This window comes from Pocillopora damicornis, chromosome 14 (genome assembly GCF_964200805.1).
Source record: "Pocillopora damicornis chromosome 14, jaPocDami1.2, whole genome shotgun sequence".
NCBI lineage: Eukaryota > Metazoa > Cnidaria > Anthozoa > Scleractinia > Pocilloporidae > Pocillopora > Pocillopora damicornis.
The window spans coordinates 5,945,305-5,965,102 of NC_142683.1; the positions used below are offsets into that span (position 1 = coordinate 5,945,305).

At 36.6% G+C, this 19,798-nt stretch overlaps 3 protein-coding genes across 5 annotated transcripts; 2 read left to right on the forward strand and 1 right to left on the reverse strand.

Annotated features, from left to right (window-relative positions):
• The first annotated feature begins 900 nt into the window (after nt 1–900).
• Nucleotides 901–1,576, forward strand: LOC149034164 (uncharacterized). The gene is made up of 2 exons (XM_089193849.1): nt 901–1,012; nt 1,084–1,576. Exons 1-2 carry the CDS (start codon nt 916–918, stop codon nt 1,491–1,493), a joined length of 507 nt encoding a protein of 168 aa, XP_089049975.1. The 5' UTR covers nt 901–915; the 3' UTR covers nt 1,494–1,576.
• An 8,279-nt stretch (nt 1,577–9,855) lies between these two features.
• Nucleotides 9,856–17,633, reverse strand: LOC149034165 (uncharacterized). Of its 3 annotated transcripts, XM_089193123.1 has the most exons (6): nt 17,415–17,633; nt 17,217–17,272; nt 15,966–16,219; nt 15,322–15,466; nt 14,320–14,444; nt 9,856–10,883 (listed from the first exon to the last, which is right to left on the reverse strand). In XM_089193123.1, the coding sequence occupies exons 3-6, from the start codon at nt 16,215–16,217 to the stop codon at nt 10,677–10,679; spliced, it is 729 nt and encodes a 242-aa protein (XP_089049249.1). In that variant the 5' UTR covers nt 16,218–16,219; nt 17,217–17,272; nt 17,415–17,633; the 3' UTR covers nt 9,856–10,676. The 3 variants fall into 3 exon arrangements, with proteins under 3 accessions (XP_089049249.1, XP_089049250.1, XP_089049251.1); XM_089193124.1 differs by lacking the exon at nt 17,415–17,633 and having other exon boundaries at nt 17,217–17,291; XM_089193125.1 differs by lacking the exons at nt 17,217–17,272; nt 17,415–17,633 and adding an exon at nt 17,042–17,088.
• LOC149034166 (uncharacterized) lies at nt 10,891–13,612 on the forward strand. The gene is made up of 2 exons (XM_089193122.1): nt 10,891–11,654; nt 11,897–13,612. The coding sequence occupies exons 1-2, from the start codon at nt 11,291–11,293 to the stop codon at nt 13,060–13,062; spliced, it is 1,530 nt and encodes a 509-aa protein (XP_089049248.1). The 5' UTR covers nt 10,891–11,290; the 3' UTR covers nt 13,063–13,612.
• Nucleotides 17,634–19,798: the final 2,165 nt, after the last annotated feature.

Here is a 19,798-nt window from a genome sequence, read left to right on the forward strand (position 1 = left end):
TATAAACAATTTCCGGTTATTTTCTTGTTTTTCTTAAAGGCAACAAAGGTGCTTTAGGAAGGGCTAAAAATAAGTACATTAAGAAAAGAAGCAAAAGAAAATCAAACAATGCACAAACCCAGTCGCCTTTGAAAATACACCACTTGTTCAAGTGATGAATATATATAAACTAGATTGTTTGTCAGACTGTACCTTCAATGTACCAGCAAGGTCACCTAAATTTTTCAACTGTTTTTTTCAGTTTGCAGCTTGGTCGAAGTTTGGTTGCTTTGTTCCGTGAAACGCTTTGTCTATTAAGCAGCGCAAAGACGTATTAATTCTCCAATGCAATCGGAACCAAAAGCTCCGTTGATTAATAAGTTTTGAGGTACAGTCCTGTCGTACTTGAAACCTTTTCTGTACATTCTTGAACTTCTATTTTCTCTCTCAAAGCTCATAATTACGAGGGATCCTTTTAGCAGAAGAGAAATCACATAAAATTTACGATTTTTATGGTATATAATTATACAACAAAAATTGCATTACATTTTTCTTTAACAAATGTCTCTAATATTTGACCGTATAACAGCTTCTTTTCTTTTGTTTTATTCTCCGGTGTGGTGTTGGTTATATTTGTCTATGGATTTTATCATAAAGTCCACGCTTTTTAGAAGTGAAAGTTTGACGTTTTTTCTATTGCATCATGCAAGGTGATCTTCTACAAAAGCCTTTTGTGTAATGTGAACTATGAGTTAAAAGAACGGTGATACACTCGCCATGCAGAGAGTAGCTCAATGGGACAACCGTACTAGTATTTTCTTACTTATTTTGTCATTTTAAACTTTTTTATTAAGTAACAATTTTTCTTGCTCTTGGTGATTTATTTTAGTTTCTTGTTTGCTCTTCATTTAGTCTCCAGTGTGATCTATCTCTAAGATGAGTTTCAAACTCACAAGTGTTTTTTTGCTTTTGTCTTTGGCATTTCTTTTGGCTCCTGCCAAACACTTTAAAAAAGACAAAAGCAAGATACAAGGTAAAATATTCTAAAACCTCTAATTTGAATTTGACTCACTTAATCCTGTTAACCAGTTTAAATCTGGCCTTTAACCCTTAGAATTTTTAAAACGAAAAGATGTGCTCCTATTTTCTCCGCTCTGACACTAGAAAAGTCAACTTTGGAAGCTCTTTACGTTGGCCAATTTACATTGTTAAATCACGTGATAAAACTATGTTATTTTGCAATACCCTCTACCAAGGCAGCCCTAAGGTTTCTTGTAAATACAGAAACTTTACCAAAGAGATATGACAGAGTCAAGTACAGAGGCGAGTGGAAAAACTGTGACAACTTCCATACCAAAGATGATTTTAGAAACTGGTGCAACTGTCCCTTTGTTGCTTGCACGGGATCACAGGAATGCACCCCAGTGAGCGGATTCTTCTACAGATTTTTGCTCACAAATGTGAATGTAGAAAATATGGACAGAAGTGATTGTGCCTGTAAATATCTTGATTAAAAGGATTAAATCGAACTAATAATCAGAAAAATCCAGTGTGCAACTATGAAAAGAGGGAAATAAAATGGCGTTGCATTTCAGTCTTGAAATATTATTTTCTTACATTTATAGTACTCGTAATGCCATCCAAAATTAATTTTTTTTTTCGTCATTTTATCTATATTATAATGCGAAAAAAATGGGAAGTGAGAAGTGGAAAATCGTCTTAGTGAGATTTTAAGAGTTAATGACAACATGCATGGGACAAACAGCGGCAAGTCACCCTAAATTTGCTGTTACTCCTACTTTCATATTTTGTAGCCCAATGTGTCCTAATGGTTATAGTGTAATTTTTTGTGAAAATGTATTTCAGTTTTCGAGAAATGATTCTTTTCGTTCGACCGCTGAAAAATGCAACTTTTCACCGTGAATATTACCCGACTTGTGTGACCTCATGTAACGAATTTACCTGACCTCCAGGATTTCTGTCCACACAATACTTTGTTTTATCATCTAAACTTAATCCCCTGTCATTATTGAAGCTGGTAAAGAAATATTAATTTTTTTGGTAAATATTTTTCTCCGAGATCCTCTTTCTTTGTCGAAAAGTAGCAGAAAGCTTTTTAAAAGACAAAAAGATGGCTATAAAGTTACTGTAAAAATTTCCTTGTGAATGTGTATTGTTCTGTCTTGAGACGAACTCAAAGTCCGGCAAAATTTACTTGCTAGCGACTACGAAATATACATGGTATGCCTACTTGTCGCCACCGTTTACGAGCATAAATCATTACAATTTTTAAAAAAATCTAACATAATACTCTTGTTTATTTATGATTTTATTAGCTGTTTCGATGATCACGTAATGCTATACGACATTCTAGCCAGATTTGAGTTCCGGTTTATATATCTTCTCCATCTTATTATATTAGTTGCATGACATACCGCGTTTATATTCAAGATAATTTAGCCTGTAAAAGCAAGTATTTATGCCCTTTTCTGTCTTTTTCTATACTTCCCTCGCTCCTAAAGAGGATTCATATAGATTTGACTGTCGTGGTGCGTTTATACCTTTTAGGCTCTCACGCTTTGATTGTCACTGAACGATAATAACGATGATAACGATGGTGACGATGGTGACGATGGTGACGATGGTGACGATGGTGACGATGGTGACGATGGTGACGATGGTGACGATGGTGACGATGGTGACGATGGTGACGATGTTGACGATGGTGACGATGGTGACGATGTTGACGATGGTGACGATGGTGATGATAATAATACTCAGAAACCAGGAGACTTCATACCCAAACCAGGAGACTTCTCGAGTGAGAACTAAAGACCTATCATTAGTCTTCACAACATCTATGAATGGTTCACATCGTGCATGCAGATCCCACGTGACATCCACCTTAACGCAAATGACGTGACAAAAGGGGAACGGAGGGGGGCGAAGACCGGATTTAATGCAACCACAGACATCCTCATCATTGACAAGATGGTGACCCAACTTTATAATAAGAGTTGTTTCACATGGCTGAGTGTGTGGGTGAATGCTACAATCCACTGCATTGCTGGTGTTTTGGAGTTATGTGAACAGCTTACCCCTATTGAAGTCCACTTGGCCTTCAAGACTGGAACATCAACTTAGAATGATGTAACACGCAGATTATTTAGTAAATCCTCAGAAAGTTTGGCTCATGTACTGGAAGGTTTTTCACGCCGAACACAGACAGAGTACTTGGAAAGACAACGCTGCAATGACGGTTCTAATGAGAGCTCATGAGAGCAGTGTGACTTGTAAATACCAAGGTGAAGAACATTAATTTAAGTAACCATCCCAAGGAGTTGTTTATTCTAATTTCACTCAGGGCATTTTGGAAAAAGTGAGTTTTTCTTCTGTCAATGTCTGTTGTGTTATTTTTCCTCTTGGGTAACGCTGTGTGTATAAATGAATGATAACTTTTTAGTTTAGTCAAGGTGTGTGCAAACATCGGCTTATTACACTTTTGACTTCTCAGGAGGGTGATTACTCAGCAGTCTGACATTGATAAGAAACAGACAAATGAACATTTGCGCATACGGATTCATCTGGAGTAATTACTGCAACTGCTATTACCTTAATTAAAAATAGCTTTAAATTAAAAGCTTTGAATGCTTTGCTGCTTTTCTTAGCTACAACCTTGGAAAAAATTGACATTTTTCAGGCGATTTATTGAAGTCCCTTTCTCGAACAATTTTCTATTGAGTGTCGAAAGTAATCCGTAGTTGTTCAAGGTTTGCTTTCGCTCTGTGATTGGTCCAGAAACCTTGCGCCACTCTCTCAACCAACAGATGCAAAACTAAAATCATTACGATTTGGTCCTTCCGTTGTGATTCCCGGTTTTCAGTTAGTTGTGATTTTAATTACGGCACTCAATCGAAGATTACTCTAAGTCACCTTCGAGTTTGAAAGACAAGCTTTCCCTAAAGCACTTAGTTATTTAGGCGTTGGAGGAAAAGACATTTCAGTTGGAGAAATCAGTTATTTTAAAAGGACCCTGGGGAAAATATATAAATAGAACAATAAAAAGAATAAATTGATTATAAAAAATTGAAAGCTTTTGAATGAGAACGATTCTATGTGTATTAATTATTAGATAAAAAAGGTAAAGGAACTGGCGAATGAAGTAGAGAGAGGTGATAAGACAGAATATGCCATTAGTTACCTTGGCTTTGACAGGATTTCCTAGCAGGGCAAATGAAGCCGTCTGACCAGATGTTTCATCAAAGCAACTTTTATGATCACAGACGACCTTCCTTCTCCCTTAAATCAGCAAGAGAATACAGCTCAACAGATATCTTCTGCAGCGGTTATCTAAAAAATTCCATAGCCTTTTCCCTGGACTTTGAGACATTTGGCACGCTAACTAAGATGGTAGCAAAAAGTCTAAAGTATCATCCCACGAAAGATTAATGATCGCACCAATGACTATCTTTGAAAAACGAATCATACTAAGCATTAGGCTGATCATAATAAACCCAATTAAAAAATAATGTTTTACAAAGTTTATAGGAATGATGGTAAGAATAATTTGAGCAAGTAGCCAACATTCTCCTTCGCCATTTGGCCTGTCAAAGTAAAACGTATCAAGGATGAAGAGTGCTTGAGGGTCCGGATAGCTGAGGTCCCAATTTTCAACCAAAGTTGTTTTTCCAGTTTGGTCGTATCCCAGGTAATAGTTGTTGTAGAAACAATTTCTGAACATTGTATAGTTCCAGAAGTACAGAGGCTCAAAGACACTTACGTCCGAAATAATTCCTGACACCGGCACTTCCTAAATATAAACAACTTTGATTTAGAAATAATGTAACAATGTATCAGATAAATGAATAAAGGGGGTAGGTCTCTAAATAGACTTTGGTGCTGCGTCGGTGGAAGAGTATAACAGGGTAGCTTAGGATAGTTTCTCTAATAGGGTTTATTACACTAAAATTACGGGAAGACGTTAGCCTTCTGAATCATACAGCCTAAAGAAGTTAACTTAAATAAAGTAATCATTTTATTATTAGCAAATGACGAAATAATCAAACTGTGAAGAAAACAAAGAAATACAGGATTTAATCAGTTAGTGGGTGGTAACAATGAACGATTATAAACAAAAGAAAGAAAGGAAGAATAACGAACGGATGAATGGGTGAAAAATAGCGTTTCTTACATTGGTTTTAACTTGGTTTCCTTCGCCAGTTCCAGTCAATATATAATTCTTCTGTGCGTTAGTGTCTTCAAACATTAAGGCTACATAAAACGTTTTCTGTCTTGTTCAATCAATAGCTTCAATTCGAACTAGAGGGAAAAAGAGAGCAATTTCAAGTTCAGCAAGCAACCAGAATGCAGAGGACAGACTGCCTTGTGCGACGTTCTAAAAGACTACAACCTTTATCACATTTTTACTGTCGATCGAAACGCTTTACAGCTGAAGAGAACACCTCGGTATTTTTACCTTCATTATCTCTTCCTCTTTCCATATGAATGCTCGGAGTCTCTTTTTATCATCAAGGTTATCGTTATTTTGAAGTTACTGGTAGTCTTCCAGACCCATTTTGTCATAGCACTATATAAATTTGACTTGTATTGGCGTTACCTTGCCTTGTAACACATTGGAAAAGACGGTCAGAAAAAGACGACAAAATCCCTGAACATCTCCGTCTTTTTGATCGGAAATAAGTCTCTTTGTTTTGTTGTACGTAACGTTGACGTAAAGATGGATGTCCTCACCGTCCTCATCTATCTTTTGTTCATAAAGATAGATGAGGACAGTTAGGACTTGTTGTTTGTTGGCTTCTTTTCCCCTTAGACATAAGATATCAAATGTGTTAGAAATTCGTTTTATTTTTGGAGAGAAACTACCACTTCCAAATAATCGTGTCATAAATTATGTAATTATGACGTCACAAAGTGAGCGATGTTCTTCTGAGATTTACAAATAAAGAAAACAGGTTTCTTGACCATCGTGATACTACGTCGTTGCAATAGTTGTAACATTACATGTACAGTCCTGTCGTACTTGAAACTTTTTTTGTACATTCTTGAATTTCTTTTTTCTCACTCAAAGCTCACAATTATAAGGTATCCTTTTATCCTTTCCTTTAAGCAGAAGAGAAATCACGTAAACTTTCCGATTTTTAAGGTACATAATTATACAAAAAAATTGCATTACATTTTTCTTTAACAAATGTCCCTAATATTTGACCGTATAACCGCTTCTTTTCTTTCGTTTTATTATCGGGTGTGGTGTTGGTTATCTTTTTCTTTGGATTTTATCATGAGGTCCACGCTTTTTAGAAATGAAAGTTGGACGTTTTTTCTATTGAATCATACAAGAAGAACTTCTACAAAAGCTTTTTGTGTAATGTGAACTATGAGTTAAAAGAACGGTGATACACACGCCTATATTAGGCGTATATTTTCACTCATTTTGTCATTTTAAACTTTATTATTAAGTAACAATTTCTTACTCCTGGTGATTTATTTTAGTTTCTTGTTTGCTCCTCTTTTAGTCTCCAGTTTGTTCTATCTCTAAGATGAGTTTCAAATTCACAAGTAGAGAAATCATACAAAATTTGCTATTTTTGTGGTATTTAGTATAATGTAAAAAATTATATTACATTTTTCTTTAACAAATGTTTCTAATATTTGTCTGTATAACAGTTTCTCTTCTTTCGTTTTGTCCTCCTGCGTGCCGCTGGTTATCTTTGTGTATGGATTTCATCATGAACTCCACGCTTTTTCAAGTGAAAGTTTGACTTTTTTCTATTGCATCATGCGAGAAGAAGTTCTACAAAAGCCTTTTGTGTAATGTGAACTATGAGTTAAAAGAACAGTGATACACACGCCTTGCAAAGAGTTTGCCCAATGGGACAACGGTGCTCGTATATTTTTATTTAGTTTTTCATTTAATCTTTGTTGTTAAGTAACAATTTCTTACTCTCCTTGATTTTTGTAGTTTCTTGTTTGCTTTTCTTTCAGTTTCCAGTGTGTTCTATTTCTAAGATGACTTTCGAACTCACAAGTGTTGTTTTGCTTTTGTCTTTGGCATTTCTTTTGGCTTCTGCCAAACACTTCAAGAAAGACAAAAGCGAGATACAAGATAAAGTATTCTAAAACCTCTGATTTCGATTTGACTTACTTAATTATGTTAACCAGTTTTAATCTGGCCTTAAAGCCTTAGAATTTTTTGAAAACGAAAGGACGTGCTGCTATTTTCTCCGCTCTGACGAGGGGCTAACACTCGAAACGTCAACTTTGGAATCTCTTTACGGTGGCCAATTTACATTGTAAAATCACTTGATAAAACCATGTTATTTGGCAATACTCTCTACCAATGCAGCCCGAACGTTTCTGTAGTAACCTACTCCCTTCATTGTTTATTGGTTTTTTCTTTTTCTTTTTTTGGCGACGTGTCATACATTGCACATTTGTACGTCCAGAGTTTGAAGAAAATAGTTTATGCTTGTGCAAACTACGATATGCTTTGCCAACTAACGTTAACAAGAACTTAATTCATCATTTCAATTTCTTGTAGATACAGAAACTTTATCAAAAATATATGACAGAGTCAAGTACAGGGGCGAGTGGAATAACTGTGAAAACTTCCCTACCAAAGATAATTATAGAAATTGGTGTAACTGTCCCTTCGTTGCTTGCACGGGATCACGGGAATGCACCACAATGAGCGGATTCTTATGCAGATTTTTGCTCAAAAATGTGAATTTAGAAGATATGGACAGAAGTGATTGTGCCTTTAAACATCTTGGTGAAAAGGATTAAATCGAATTTATTGTCAGAAAAATTCAGTGTGCAAGTATGAAAAGAGGGAAATAAAATGGCGTTGCATTTCGGTCTTGAAATATCGTTTCCTTACATTTATCTAAAACTAGTGGTATTCGTGATGCCATCCAAAATTAAAAATTCTTCTCGTCATTTGTTCTAAAATAAAGTGCCAGAAATAATCGGAATTGAGACTAGTGAAAAATCGTCCCAGTGAGATTTAAAAATGTCTACATATGAAATGATTAAAAAAAGTAATGATAAAAAAAATGCCTTCCATTGTTGCGGTAAATTCATAACTATCTTATAACAATAGAGCGCAAATGTCGCAGGTGCACTAGCATAGTAACCCTCCAGAGATGCTGAGGAAAAGCTCCAAAAGATCGTTAGCGACTGGCAATGTTTCTGAGAATTATGCTAACATATTACAATGGTTATAACACCGGTAAACCCAGTAGAAAGCGCTCGATCACCTATGCATATCTTTGAAATCTCTTCCCTAAAGAGAAAATCCCTTTTGACTTGCTAATCTTTTCGGTACAAGAGAAGCAGAAGAAGTAGAGATGAAAGAAAAAACATCCAACAGCCCCACAACCAGCAAGGGATGCAAAGAGCATCCCTCAAAAACGACACACGCACACAATAATTACCAAGAAACACGCTTGGAGGAATCTTCGGAGGCTTTTTCAATTCCATATGGAAATCATTTGGGATAGTCAAACGACAGGGGCTAAATTCCTTTCAAAAATACGTAGTCTCTAAAATCACTGAAAAAAAGATAGAGAAAAGAACAGAAGAAAAAGGAAAAGAAAACGCCGTGAAACTGGATGAACGTTTGGAAGTACATTTTCTCTTTGTTTCAACTACATGACCGCTACTAGCCAGTTTGCCTTATCGGTGATTACATATCCTATGTGGAATACATATCCTATGTGCATTAGACGCTCGCTAAGTTACACAACATCGACAGAGAGACTAGAAAGGTCATCAGCGAGAAAGGAGGAAGACACCCGCTTAGCTACAAGCCCATTCTGTACTTAGCAAGAGAAACGGGAGGAAGTGGTCTACTTTCCGTTCAGGAAGAGTGCAAACTTATCAAGAGTAAGTCTGCCATCTAGCTGTACAGCAATGCGGACCCAATGATAAGAACAGTCCGACAATTTGAAGAACGAGCTGTAGACAAAAGGTTTTCCTCGCTTATTAGTGGTGCGGACAAGTTTGGAAATTGCGGATAACTTCAAACTTAGCTCCCGTGAACCATCGTGCTGTCCTACGCAAGAGCCTGAGACAAGGATCGAGGGACAGCACATAAAGAACCATCTAAGTAAGGGGATGAGTGCTCCAATCTACTGCACTGCTGGTGTTATAGAGTTATATGAACAGCTTACCCCTATTAAGTCTACTAGTCGTTCAGGACTGGAGCATCAACTCAGAAAGATATAACATGCAGATTGTGTAGCAAATGTACTGGCAGGTTTTTTGAGCTTAACACAGAAAAGTACGTGGAAAGACAACGTTTCACTGAACATTAAAAACATTAATTTAAGTTACCATCCCGAGGAGTTGTTTATTCTATTCTCAGTTAGGACATTGTGTAAAAAGTGAGTTTTTCTTCAATGTCTGTCGTATTATTTTTCCCTTAGATAGCGTTGTGTGTATAAATGAATGCTAACTTTTGTGCTCTTTCGACGCATAATTAAATTCAAAAACTTTTTTTTTTTTCATTCAGTGACGGAGGCCACAGTTTTCCAAGTCACCTTATCAATGTTTGGCTTCATTTTCACCATAAGTTTAGTTGTGTTTAGTCTGTCAACGTGTGTGCGGACATCGGCTTTTTACACTTTTGACTACTCAGGAGAGTGACCACTCAGCAGTCCGACATTAATAAGAATCACATAAATGAATATTTGCGCATATATCACCTCCTGAATATAAGAGCATTTGTGTTCGGGAAGAAAAGTGACCTTATCTCAGATTTTAATCCGTCGAACTATATTTTCGCTTCTACTCCTTGAATAGAATAGGAATTGTAGGTTTATTCATTTAACCTATGATACAGAAATGGACAAAAACTGAACATCTTAAAATATTTAATGGCTTAATTAGAGACTTTAAAGGTTATTACAGCTCTTATACACCTGTTAAGATTTTATCGACTAAAATGCAGAAATTTGAAAAAAAAATGATAATAAGCTGTCAGGTCAGGGCTCGAACAATTTTAAGAGTTAAAAGCTATCTACTGATATTGGCTTCATTCACTGGAGAAATCAATTTTTTCAATGATCAACAAATTGAATATATCATCTGTTCTTCCTTGCTGCAACAAGATGACGAGGTAAAATTAATTGTAACATCAAGAAGTCATTGTCAAATTCCATTCTTCTCAATGCATAAAAACTGTTTTACTTGAGCCTCTCACTGCTGTTATTTAAAGGAGATTACATGTAGCTAATGTACTAAATACTATTTGAAAAACTTACGAAAGTAAATATTTTTCCGATTCTTTGAGGGTTTTCTAATTCTATGAAGATTAAAATATACTCGTATTTCTAAAAAAGCAAAGTATTGAGGCAGCTAACTTGCACGCCAACCTCATCAGCAAGGGATATTGGTATTATCATACTGATAACCATCCCGGACTAATTATCCGTTCTAAGTTGCTTCAAACAAACATCCAAAAATTATCGATAAATTATTTCTGCAATGCAAGAAATGACTTGAAAAGCCTCGGATTATTGGAGTTTAATGCGTTGATTACTGTTGAAAAAGAATATGAAAATTCATTGCTTTTCCAACTCTTTCTATCTTTATTTGTGTTCTGAATTTAAAAAAATTGCTCGTATTTCTTAAAAGCAAAGTATCAACAAGGAAAAGTCAATGAATCTTTGGCCATCTTAGGTGGACTTTTTAGGTTTGTTAGCAATAAAAAGAGCTTGAGGATTCGGATACTCGAGGTACCAATTTTCAACCAAAGTCAGAGTTCCAGAAGCATCACATCCCAGGTAGTAGTCACTGTTACGTTGTTTGAACATCGTGTAGCTCCAGAAGTGTTCAGGCTCAAAGATGGAATCATCTGGGGTCTTCACTGGAGGTGCTATTACCTTAAGGGGGGATTCTACCTGAAATTAGCTCAAAATATTGTTTTTTTGTTTTCTTCAGAAATGCGAGGTTCAACTATTCGACTTTACACTGACGATCGTTTTTACCGAAAAATTTTAAAATATAAATGAGAAATTACGTTAGAAAAGAAGAGGTATCTAAATAGAAATCTCGTTTCCATGGCAACCAAAACAGCATTTTTTGTTTCTTACTTGTTTACCAGCCTGTTTGGAGCTCAAAATATGTCAAACAAGCCCGAAACGCCCCTTAGAATCCTTGTGCTATCTTACATGAAGGGGAAAATAAGAAATTGAAAGAGTAACACTGGAGACGAGTGAGAGATTTTTGTGTGAAAGTTGTCACAGTGTATTGCGAAATATTGAACTCCTTTTGTCTCTTTTGTGCTGGAATGACTGGAAAGAAGAAAAGAACCGTTTACAGGAAAACTAGGAAAAGAAAGGGGCATGGAGGAGATCGTAAAAAAGCGCAATTACTGAAGAAAAGCGGTTGCAACAGGAAGAGTGAACCAAACGAACCGACCCCAGGAACTTCGCACGATCAGTCTGATCTGTCAGATTTTGGCGAAGAAAGCGATCAGCTTCCTAGTTCTTCAAGGAAGAAGATGAGATTCCAGAGCTCAGAAGATGAGTCTTCTTCAAGTTCTGATGAAAACAAAAAAGTTTTCGAGGTAGCTGAGGTAGAAAAAGGATACAGGCTCGTTGATCTAAAGAGCTTCTCTTCTGTGCTCTCAACTTTACACAAATGCGAAGAAGGTGAGAAAAATATCACACATCATAAATATGCTTTTCAGCCCCTTGAACCTAAAGAAAAACGATAGTTAGAATTATTTGCAGAAAAGGAGTTTTATTATTGTTTAATCATTTTTTCTGATCTTTCTTCACTGCAACACTTGTACACATTTATGGAGGTGTGAACTAATGCTCCAACATTGTGGTTCTGTTTGGTTCAGTAACTATAGCTAATAGCATCCTTTTCCGTCATGTTTTTAATATAGGAGACCTTACTATTGAAGAAAATACCGCTAGCCGTTATGGACTGATGTCAGATCTCTCCATTCACTGCAATTCTTGTGATGAAAGTACTCCTTGGCAGACATCACCCAACCTTGCCAAGAAAGGCAAATCATTTGATGTCAACCGGAGAGCTGTCTACCACTCAATAGAAACTGGAAGTGGCTACGACGGACTCTCTTCTTTCTGTGCGATAATGAACATGCCTTGTTTGTCAAGAGCTGCTTACTACAAGCAAGTTGATGTAATTTTGGAAGCACTGGAAAGTGAAGCAAAAGAAGAACTAAAAGGTGCAGGCCAAAGGCTCCGAAAGCTAATCATGGAGGAAAATGGCATCTCAGACAGCACCACAATAATTGATGCTGCTGTTAGCTTTGATGGCACTTGGGCCAAAAGAGGTTTCACATCACTAACAGGTGTTGTTTTCGTCATCTCAATTGACACAGGAGAAGTTTTAGACTATCACGTGATGTCTAAATCTTGCCGTAAGTGCTCCCTAAAGAACTCACAATGTGAAGGGAATGTGGAAGAGTTTGAAGAATGGAGGAGGGAGCATGTTGCATCTGGAGATTGTGACATCAACTTCGAAGGAAGTTCACCTGCTATGGAAGCAGAAGGAGCTTCTGTTCTTTGGAATAGATCCATCGAACTTCATAACATGAGGTACAAATGGATGGTGTCAGACGGGGACAGTAAGGCCTTTAACACTGTTCAACATGCCTATGATGACTGTGAAGTTATTAAACTGGATTGTGTAGGCCATGTGCAGAAAAGGATGGGCAAAGAAAGATGTGTACGAGGAAAAACCCAGAACCCAAATGAAAGCATCAACGCAATGGTTTGGGTCCGGTGTCCCAAACATAAACACCATGGAGTGAAAGTTGTCCGGTGTGCTGCTGCGTCTGCAGTCTGCCACTTCCACAGAGGTGCAGAAAGCAGAGAAAGATTGATGGAAAGGCTTTCAATTCCTGGAGGTGCATTTACTGAGGATGCATTTCGACTAAGAGATAATTCAAGGCTTCGGAAAGCTGATAAGCAGGCAACGGCCAAGGAGAAGAAGCGCCGGCAGGGATTGCAGCTTATCCGTACTCAAAGAGAAGCGGCTCTTCGTGAAAAAGAAGATGTTTCATATGAAGCTGGGGCATTCTAACTCTTGCTCTTGCCTATCCTAATTATATTTGAACTTATGGCTACTCATTGACTTCATAATTTGAATACAGGAGGTGTTTAATTTTAAAATCTTGTAACTTTAGGCCTTTTTTTCTCAAAACGTATTTTTTAATACTTGAGAAAAGATTACTCAAGAAGTATGAGAGCTATGGACCTGAAATTTTTAGGGATTGCTGATCTAATTGAGTTATTTGGGATGAGTGAAGGAAAATGCCATAGAGGTCTTTCAAAAGAAATGATTAAACAAATAGTGATCATGTGTTAGATGTGTAACTTGACACCAGTGCTGTGATGTCAAATTTAAAAAATTCTTGAAATCCTTCACTCATCCCAACAAGTATTCAATATTCTTTAGAATAACAGCAAAATATTGGTATTTCATTGAAACAGTTTCTAACAATCTTTACTCAAGTACATATAGGTGAGACACTACAAGTTGTTAATTGAAATGACCGGTGTCAGGTTACATTTGCTGCAGGTGTGACATAACACCTTTTTTTGAAAAATATAGTTCATAAGCTTTCCAGTGATATATAGTTTTAGATAGTTGTGACCAAAACTTAAATTCCTACAATTATTTGAAAAAATGCACTTTTTTTAGGTAGAATCCCCCCTTAATCAAAAATAGCTTTGAATTAACAATAATGTTTTTTTTTCCTCATGGCTAAATAACGCTATTTTCCCTTGCTACTTTTCCTAGCTACAACCTTAGACACAATTGACATTTTTCAGGTAATTTATAGTAGTCCCTTTATTGAACAATTTTTTATTGAGTGTCGAAGCTAATCAGGAATTGCTCAAGTTTTGCTTCAGCTCTGTGATTGGTCCAGAAAACTCGCGCCACTCTCTCAACCAACAGATGCAAAACTAAAACCAATCATGATTTGGTCCCTTCCGTTGCGATTCCCGGCTTTCAGCTAGTCTTGGTTTTAGCTACAGCACTCAATCAAAGAGTGGTTTAAGTCACTTTCGAGTTAGAGAGACAAGCTTTCCCTAGAGCACGTATTAATTTTGGCGTTGGAGGAAAATACCTTTTAGTTGGAGAAATCAATTATTTAAAAAGGACCCTGGGAAAAATATATGGATGAAACAATAAAAAGAATAAATTGATTATGACAAATTTGAAAGCAATTGAATGAGAACGATTCTATGTGTATTAATTACTAGATAAAAAAGATAAAGGAACTGGCAAATGAAGTAGAGAGAGGTCAGTAAGACAGAATATGCCATTAGTTACATTGGCTGTGACAGCATTTCCTTTTCCATGTGCAGTCAGTGCTAGCGATGTGCTTGCTCCATCTTTGAAAACAAGGGAAAATGCTGGCGTCTGACCATCTGTTTCATCAATGGTCTCCATAAGGGCTTAAAAGGGACATAAAGTAGCTTTAGCGTTAGATGATATTTCAATTCCTATGATAAGGGTCCAGGGGGCCGGTCATCTTAAACGAGTTCCTAAATCAACCAGCTGAAGTCACACCGGTTACTTAACTCACAAACGTTTTAGCAATTTTTAGTAATTTTATCAACGCTCCCAGGGCACTGCGAAATCATTAATGTTTAGGAGATTCTAATCAAATTGCTAAAATTACTTAATTAGTAGACTGTTAGCTTAGGTAAAAAAATTCGGTGAATTTCTCATCCACTTTAAATTTTGGACTGTTGGATGGGACGCGTCATTTGGCATTTATGAGAAATAACAAAAATATGCTCCTTATTTTGATCATTGTCAGTATGCTAAAGTAATTTCATCTCGCCGCTTTCTTGTGGAAAACGCCTCTTGTTTCCATCTACTATGAACAGTAAGGTCAGTTAATGAGAGTTGTTTCTACGTGAAGGTTAACCGTTTCACTCCCAAGATCTCATTAGCAATTCTCTTCATTACCTGATATACAATTCTTGCGATGTAAACTAGCAGAATTTGGCATTGGATCGACTAATAACCCCTAATGTGATATTTTACGTTATTCTCATTACTTCGATGCTTGATATTGTATTGATATTGTAAGGAGAAATTCTGTCTCGGTCACTCAAGGGAGGCAAAGGGTTAATATCAGCTGCACAGTAGTTGTGTCAATGAGACGGAGATGGAAGACGGTCATGATGAGATGAGGGGGAATGGACAGGAATTGTCAAAAACACATACACTGACATTGCGAAGCTTTCAGTTATTCAGGGAAATTTGGGTAGAAACTGCAAACAGCCCACATTATTTTTCAAATTAACAGAATGATGTACGTACTGTCATCACCGGAGATAAAAGTTCCATCGCAATTCACAATGTCAGTGCTTGGATTCCGCATCATAACACCATCATTCTTTTTGCTGACGGGGCTCCACAGTCGACAAATGGTGTTTGGATGGATGGGATGAGGCTTGAAAGGTGACTGAAAAAAATCACACAAAAATTGATGTGGGAAATTTGTAGATACCACTAACACTCTTTTTATTTGAGGCGAATTAGCGTTTGGCGTTTGTGGTACTTATTTCTTGGTATCTTGAACCTCTCATTCGTTCATTTGCGATCTTACCGCAAGTGAAAAAATAAAGAAAATGTATATATAAATAAATAAATAAAAAACATGAGTGCGCAGTTAGTTTTACTTCGAAGCCAAAGAGCAAGAAGAACAAGAATCGGATTCCTTTTCTGTTTGCTTTTATCTTTTCGTTCATTCTTCATCAAGCGTTCGTACTTTGATACGCAACACTCGCTGCTTCCACAGATCGTTGTTACACTACAACTTTGCCAACATTTAAATTTGTTCGGGCGTTGCCGATTACTCGCATTGAGGTATTACTTGTGTAACACACGTGCATGCGAGACTTATCATTAATAAAAAATAAGCCACTTTAAGCTCGTTACTTAATAGAAAGTGCCTTTTTAACCTTAAGTAGAATTAGAGCTCGAAGTTTCATGCCATCTTTAGGCGGTTCGTTGCCCTGGAGGTCCCTATAGTGACCAGATTTTTCATCGTAAAGCTGGAACTTGACATCACTTGACTCCACCTTACGCGGTAACACGTCGGAGAAGGCCTGGAGAAAAAGAATGGCAAAACCCTGGACAACTTCTCCTTTTGGACAGGGAATGACTCGCTTCGTAACCTCGTAGGTCACATGGATATTAATCTGATCGGCCATCTCTAGAATTTGGAAAATTGAGAAGGATATATCAGTGCATCATGACGGTAATTATGTTACATGATGTCTTCATTTGTCATGTATTAGATCAAATATTGTACTTTTACAGGGTTAAACTGCAAGGTTCCTACGGTCATCACAAGTGATGTTGTTTTTGATGTTTTTTTCTTTCAGGGAATGGTCCAGTAATTGAAACTGTTTCGATGCAAGTACGAGTTTTAAGCTGTACCTGGATTTTTGTCCATAAAGACTATTTCATCTCCAACCCTTTTCTTATAGCGATAAGAAACTAAAATTTTTGTTGTATTTTATTATAAACTGACCTCGTAGGAATACTATGCCTCTCATTTCAGTAAATTAATTACTTATTCAGATAAATGCATTTAGCTCTTTCTTAATGAACCCTGCCGACATTAGTATAGATGGTTCCAAATGATTCTAAACTGTTAACGTGTTGCGTGACATGGTTTCTAAATCTTTATCTGCTGAGAACTAAATATTGTCCAGACTTTCTACCATTATTTCCTTATAGTGACTCTGTTAGCTAAAAACGTGATGTTATATCAAATCCTATGCCATGCCAGCTTGTCTAGTGTACGCAATTTACCTCACAACCCGTCTGTTTGATACTGTGATATTGAAATTGTGTGAGGAAATAAGTTTATGGTGAGGCTGGCGGCTACAACGGAAACTGAATGCTTGTTGATCCTATGTTAGAAACGGAAATATCCATCACCAGACGAGGATTTTTCGAGAAAAGGTAAACATATGTCTACGAGGGCGGAACGGAGACACATAATTGTGTGTTAATTCAGTCTACTCACAATCTGACCGTCTAAATTTTTGCCTTTTCCTTTTGAGTTTTACGCTCTAGCTCTATCAAAAAAAGCAAAGTTTTCTTTGGCTTTAACCTCAAAAGCAATTCTCTGAATTGTAAAGGATTCCTAATGTTGTGGAAAACTGCTCCTTAAAGATTAACTAAAGGCAATGCCTGCTCACCTTCGCTTTGCCCAATTCTAAGCTCTTGCAAATACACCTCTGCTGGAAGACAAAAACTGTTTATGGAAGGAATCAAAGACACAAGTATTTATAACAGTAAGTACTTCCACAAGTTCTGACACAGCAGTGAAGTTGTCATCGCTTGCATCGCTCTCACAAAAAGCATCTTAACTCTGCTAATAACAGGAATAAACAAACCTATGATAATAATGTCTAAAATAGGAAAAGTCCAGTCAACTTTGAATTGATATTTCGTGCCTGTTGGATTGCTTTTGCTTTTGCCAAACGTAACTTAGGGCCACGTTTGAAGTAAAAGAATTATTGCATGGGTCTTCAGTCCTTTTAAATATATTATTCTTTCGAATTAAGAGGTTATTCTATTCAACACGCGTAAAGAAAGGGGAAAAAAACGCACACGAACTTATTCTTGTTAAGTCCTGTTCGAGACTTAAATCCATTGGGCAAATTTCCACCATTTGATTCTCTTTGTAGATTAAACGTTTTGTTCTAACAAATTACTATTTATGTTTCCTGCCATTTTCTAGAATGGTTAGCGCAATGGACTAATGCCAAAACTAAGATGAGCCTCAGTATCAGCTTGGATAGGAACAAACAACGCACGCGAACTTATTCTAGTTAAGTCCTGTACGAGACTTTAATCCTTTGGGCAAATTTCCACCATTTAATTCTCTCTGTAAATTAAATGTTTTGTTCTAAAAAAAAGCTTTTTACGTTTCCTGCCATTTTCTAGAATGGTTTGCGCAATGGACTAATGCCAAAACCAAACTAAAGCCCGGTATTAGCTTGGATTGTCTTGATATGAGCCATAGCGCATGTATATATGCACGTTATTTGGGAATATATGCATTTTTTTCACAATGAATTTGAAAGAGTGTTGGTAGGTTATAAAAAGAAAAGAAAGAAAAATAATTGATAACTCTTAACAGAAAGCTGCTGATGCAATGAATTGCATACAATCATTTAAATCCTGCACAGAACAGGAAAAATATATAGGGCATAGTGGGATATATAATATGACGGAAATTAAAAAAATTGCAATACAACTTGTACATAATTACCATAATCTCAGCTTGAAAACTTCGCTAAATAGAGAATAATACATGCGTGCCTGAAGATATGGAAATCCTCTTCTCGTATTCAACTCGACATCTTACTCGTTCGCTGCGCTCACTCGTTTTCTTTGTCTTCTACGAAATTTTTAGCGTCACTGTCTATAGGCTATAAGAATTTTTCAGTGTTTTAGAGACCGGTCATTAGTTACGTAGAGGAACGGGGAAGAGAGGGGGGGGGGATATTTTGGCAAGATCAAGATTTCTGTAAATAGCAAGTGACTCCCCTTCTCTTCTTTATTCAATATCCCTCCCCCGTCACCTCATATCTTTTCTTACATGCTTGGTAACTTTTATAATTCATTTCACATACAAACATGAGATGATTTTGCATAACAACGGAATTAACCAATTAACTTTAAAAAAATCGGCGTATCGTGAATATTTAGTGACAAGTTTATCTTACATGCCTTGTAATTATTATAATTCATGTCACTTTCAACCATAAGATGATTACTTTGCATAACAGCGAACTCACCTACTAAATTAAAAACTCGGAAAATCGTGTAGATTAGGTGACCAGTTTGTCGTCAAATTCTTGACATCTTTTGATCATACCAGTATTATGAAATTACCGAGAGCGATATTTTCTTAAATATAGGAAATTATTTCTTGACTTTGAAAAATTGTCAGATAGTTACAAATTATGCCTCTATGGTGAACGAATATGTATAATAACCAAGTAAAATTATAATTTTCCAATGATTTTCCGACAGTTGTATCAGTACTTCTCTTTTCTTGTTATATCATGTTTAACTCATCAAAACCGGTGGGTCTGGATTCTTTAATAACTAAAATTTGAGTTAACAATTAAATCACACCATAAATGATTTTCAGATATCTACAGTCATTAAAAATCACTAAGTTGTACAAAACTGAGTGGTGATTAAACCAAAAAAAGGTAGAATTGACACAAAATTGTACAATTTCACATTGCTGTTTCAGAGATATTGTTACAATCTACTATTTAACTGTTTTACCCACCTTGGGCGATGGACCACTCTAAAACTGTTCCTCAACTTGCTGATGCCACTCTCAACTTCTTTATAAATATTTGTCAGTTTCCTTTCTTGCCAGTCTGAAATAGCCTTAACCCCCCCCCCCCCCCACTTCTTTTATCCCTACTCCTTCCCCCATCTACTACAAGAATAATAACCGGTCCCTTAGCAGTCATAATCCAAGATTATTTCAAAACCCACCTCGAATTGAGAATAGCGAAGACTGCCATTCATTCAGCAACATCACAGAGTGGCGCGAAAGGCGGGTTACATGCCAGCAGCTGATTGGCTATATCAAAGACACGTAAAAAATTATCGTATTATCTTTTTCGCGTGTATTGTTCTGGCTTTTCCCAGGGCAGGAAATCCTTGTATAACTCTTTACATCTTAATATCAACATGTATTTTTTTTCTTTACTTGGTGATCAGTTCCTTAATTCTCATGACCCTAATG

What these genes read in the sequence shown, in the direction of transcription:
- LOC149034166 (XM_089193122.1), top strand. Translation starts at nt 11,291, where the DNA reads ATGACTGGAAAGAAGAAAAGAACCGTTTACAGGAAAACTAGGAAAAGA. An exon ending in TTTACACAAATGCGAAGAAG is followed by an intron (nt 11,655 to 11,896) that starts GTGAGAAAAATA and finishes TTTTTAATATAG; the next exon opens with GAGACCTTACTATTGAAGAA.
- LOC149034164 (XM_089193849.1), top strand. Translation starts at nt 916, where the DNA reads ATGAGTTTCAAACTCACAAGTGTTTTTTTGCTTTTGTCTTTGGCATTT. An exon ending in AGACAAAAGCAAGATACAAG is followed by an intron (nt 1,013 to 1,083) that starts GTAAAATATTCT and finishes AAATCTGGCCTT; the next exon opens with TAACCCTTAGAATTTTTAAA.
- LOC149034165 (XM_089193123.1), bottom strand. Translation starts at nt 16,217, where the DNA reads ATGGCCGATCAGATTAATATCCATGTGACCTACGAGGTTACGAAGCGA. An exon ending in TTTTATCTCCGGTGATGACA is followed by an intron (nt 14,445 to 15,321) that starts GTACGTACATCA and finishes GTCCCTTTTAAG; the next exon opens with CCCTTATGGAGACCATTGAT. An exon ending in GAAATGCTGTCACAGCCAAT is followed by an intron (nt 10,884 to 14,319) that starts GTAACTAATGGC and finishes TCCCCCCTTAAG; the next exon opens with GTAATAGCACCTCCAGTGAA.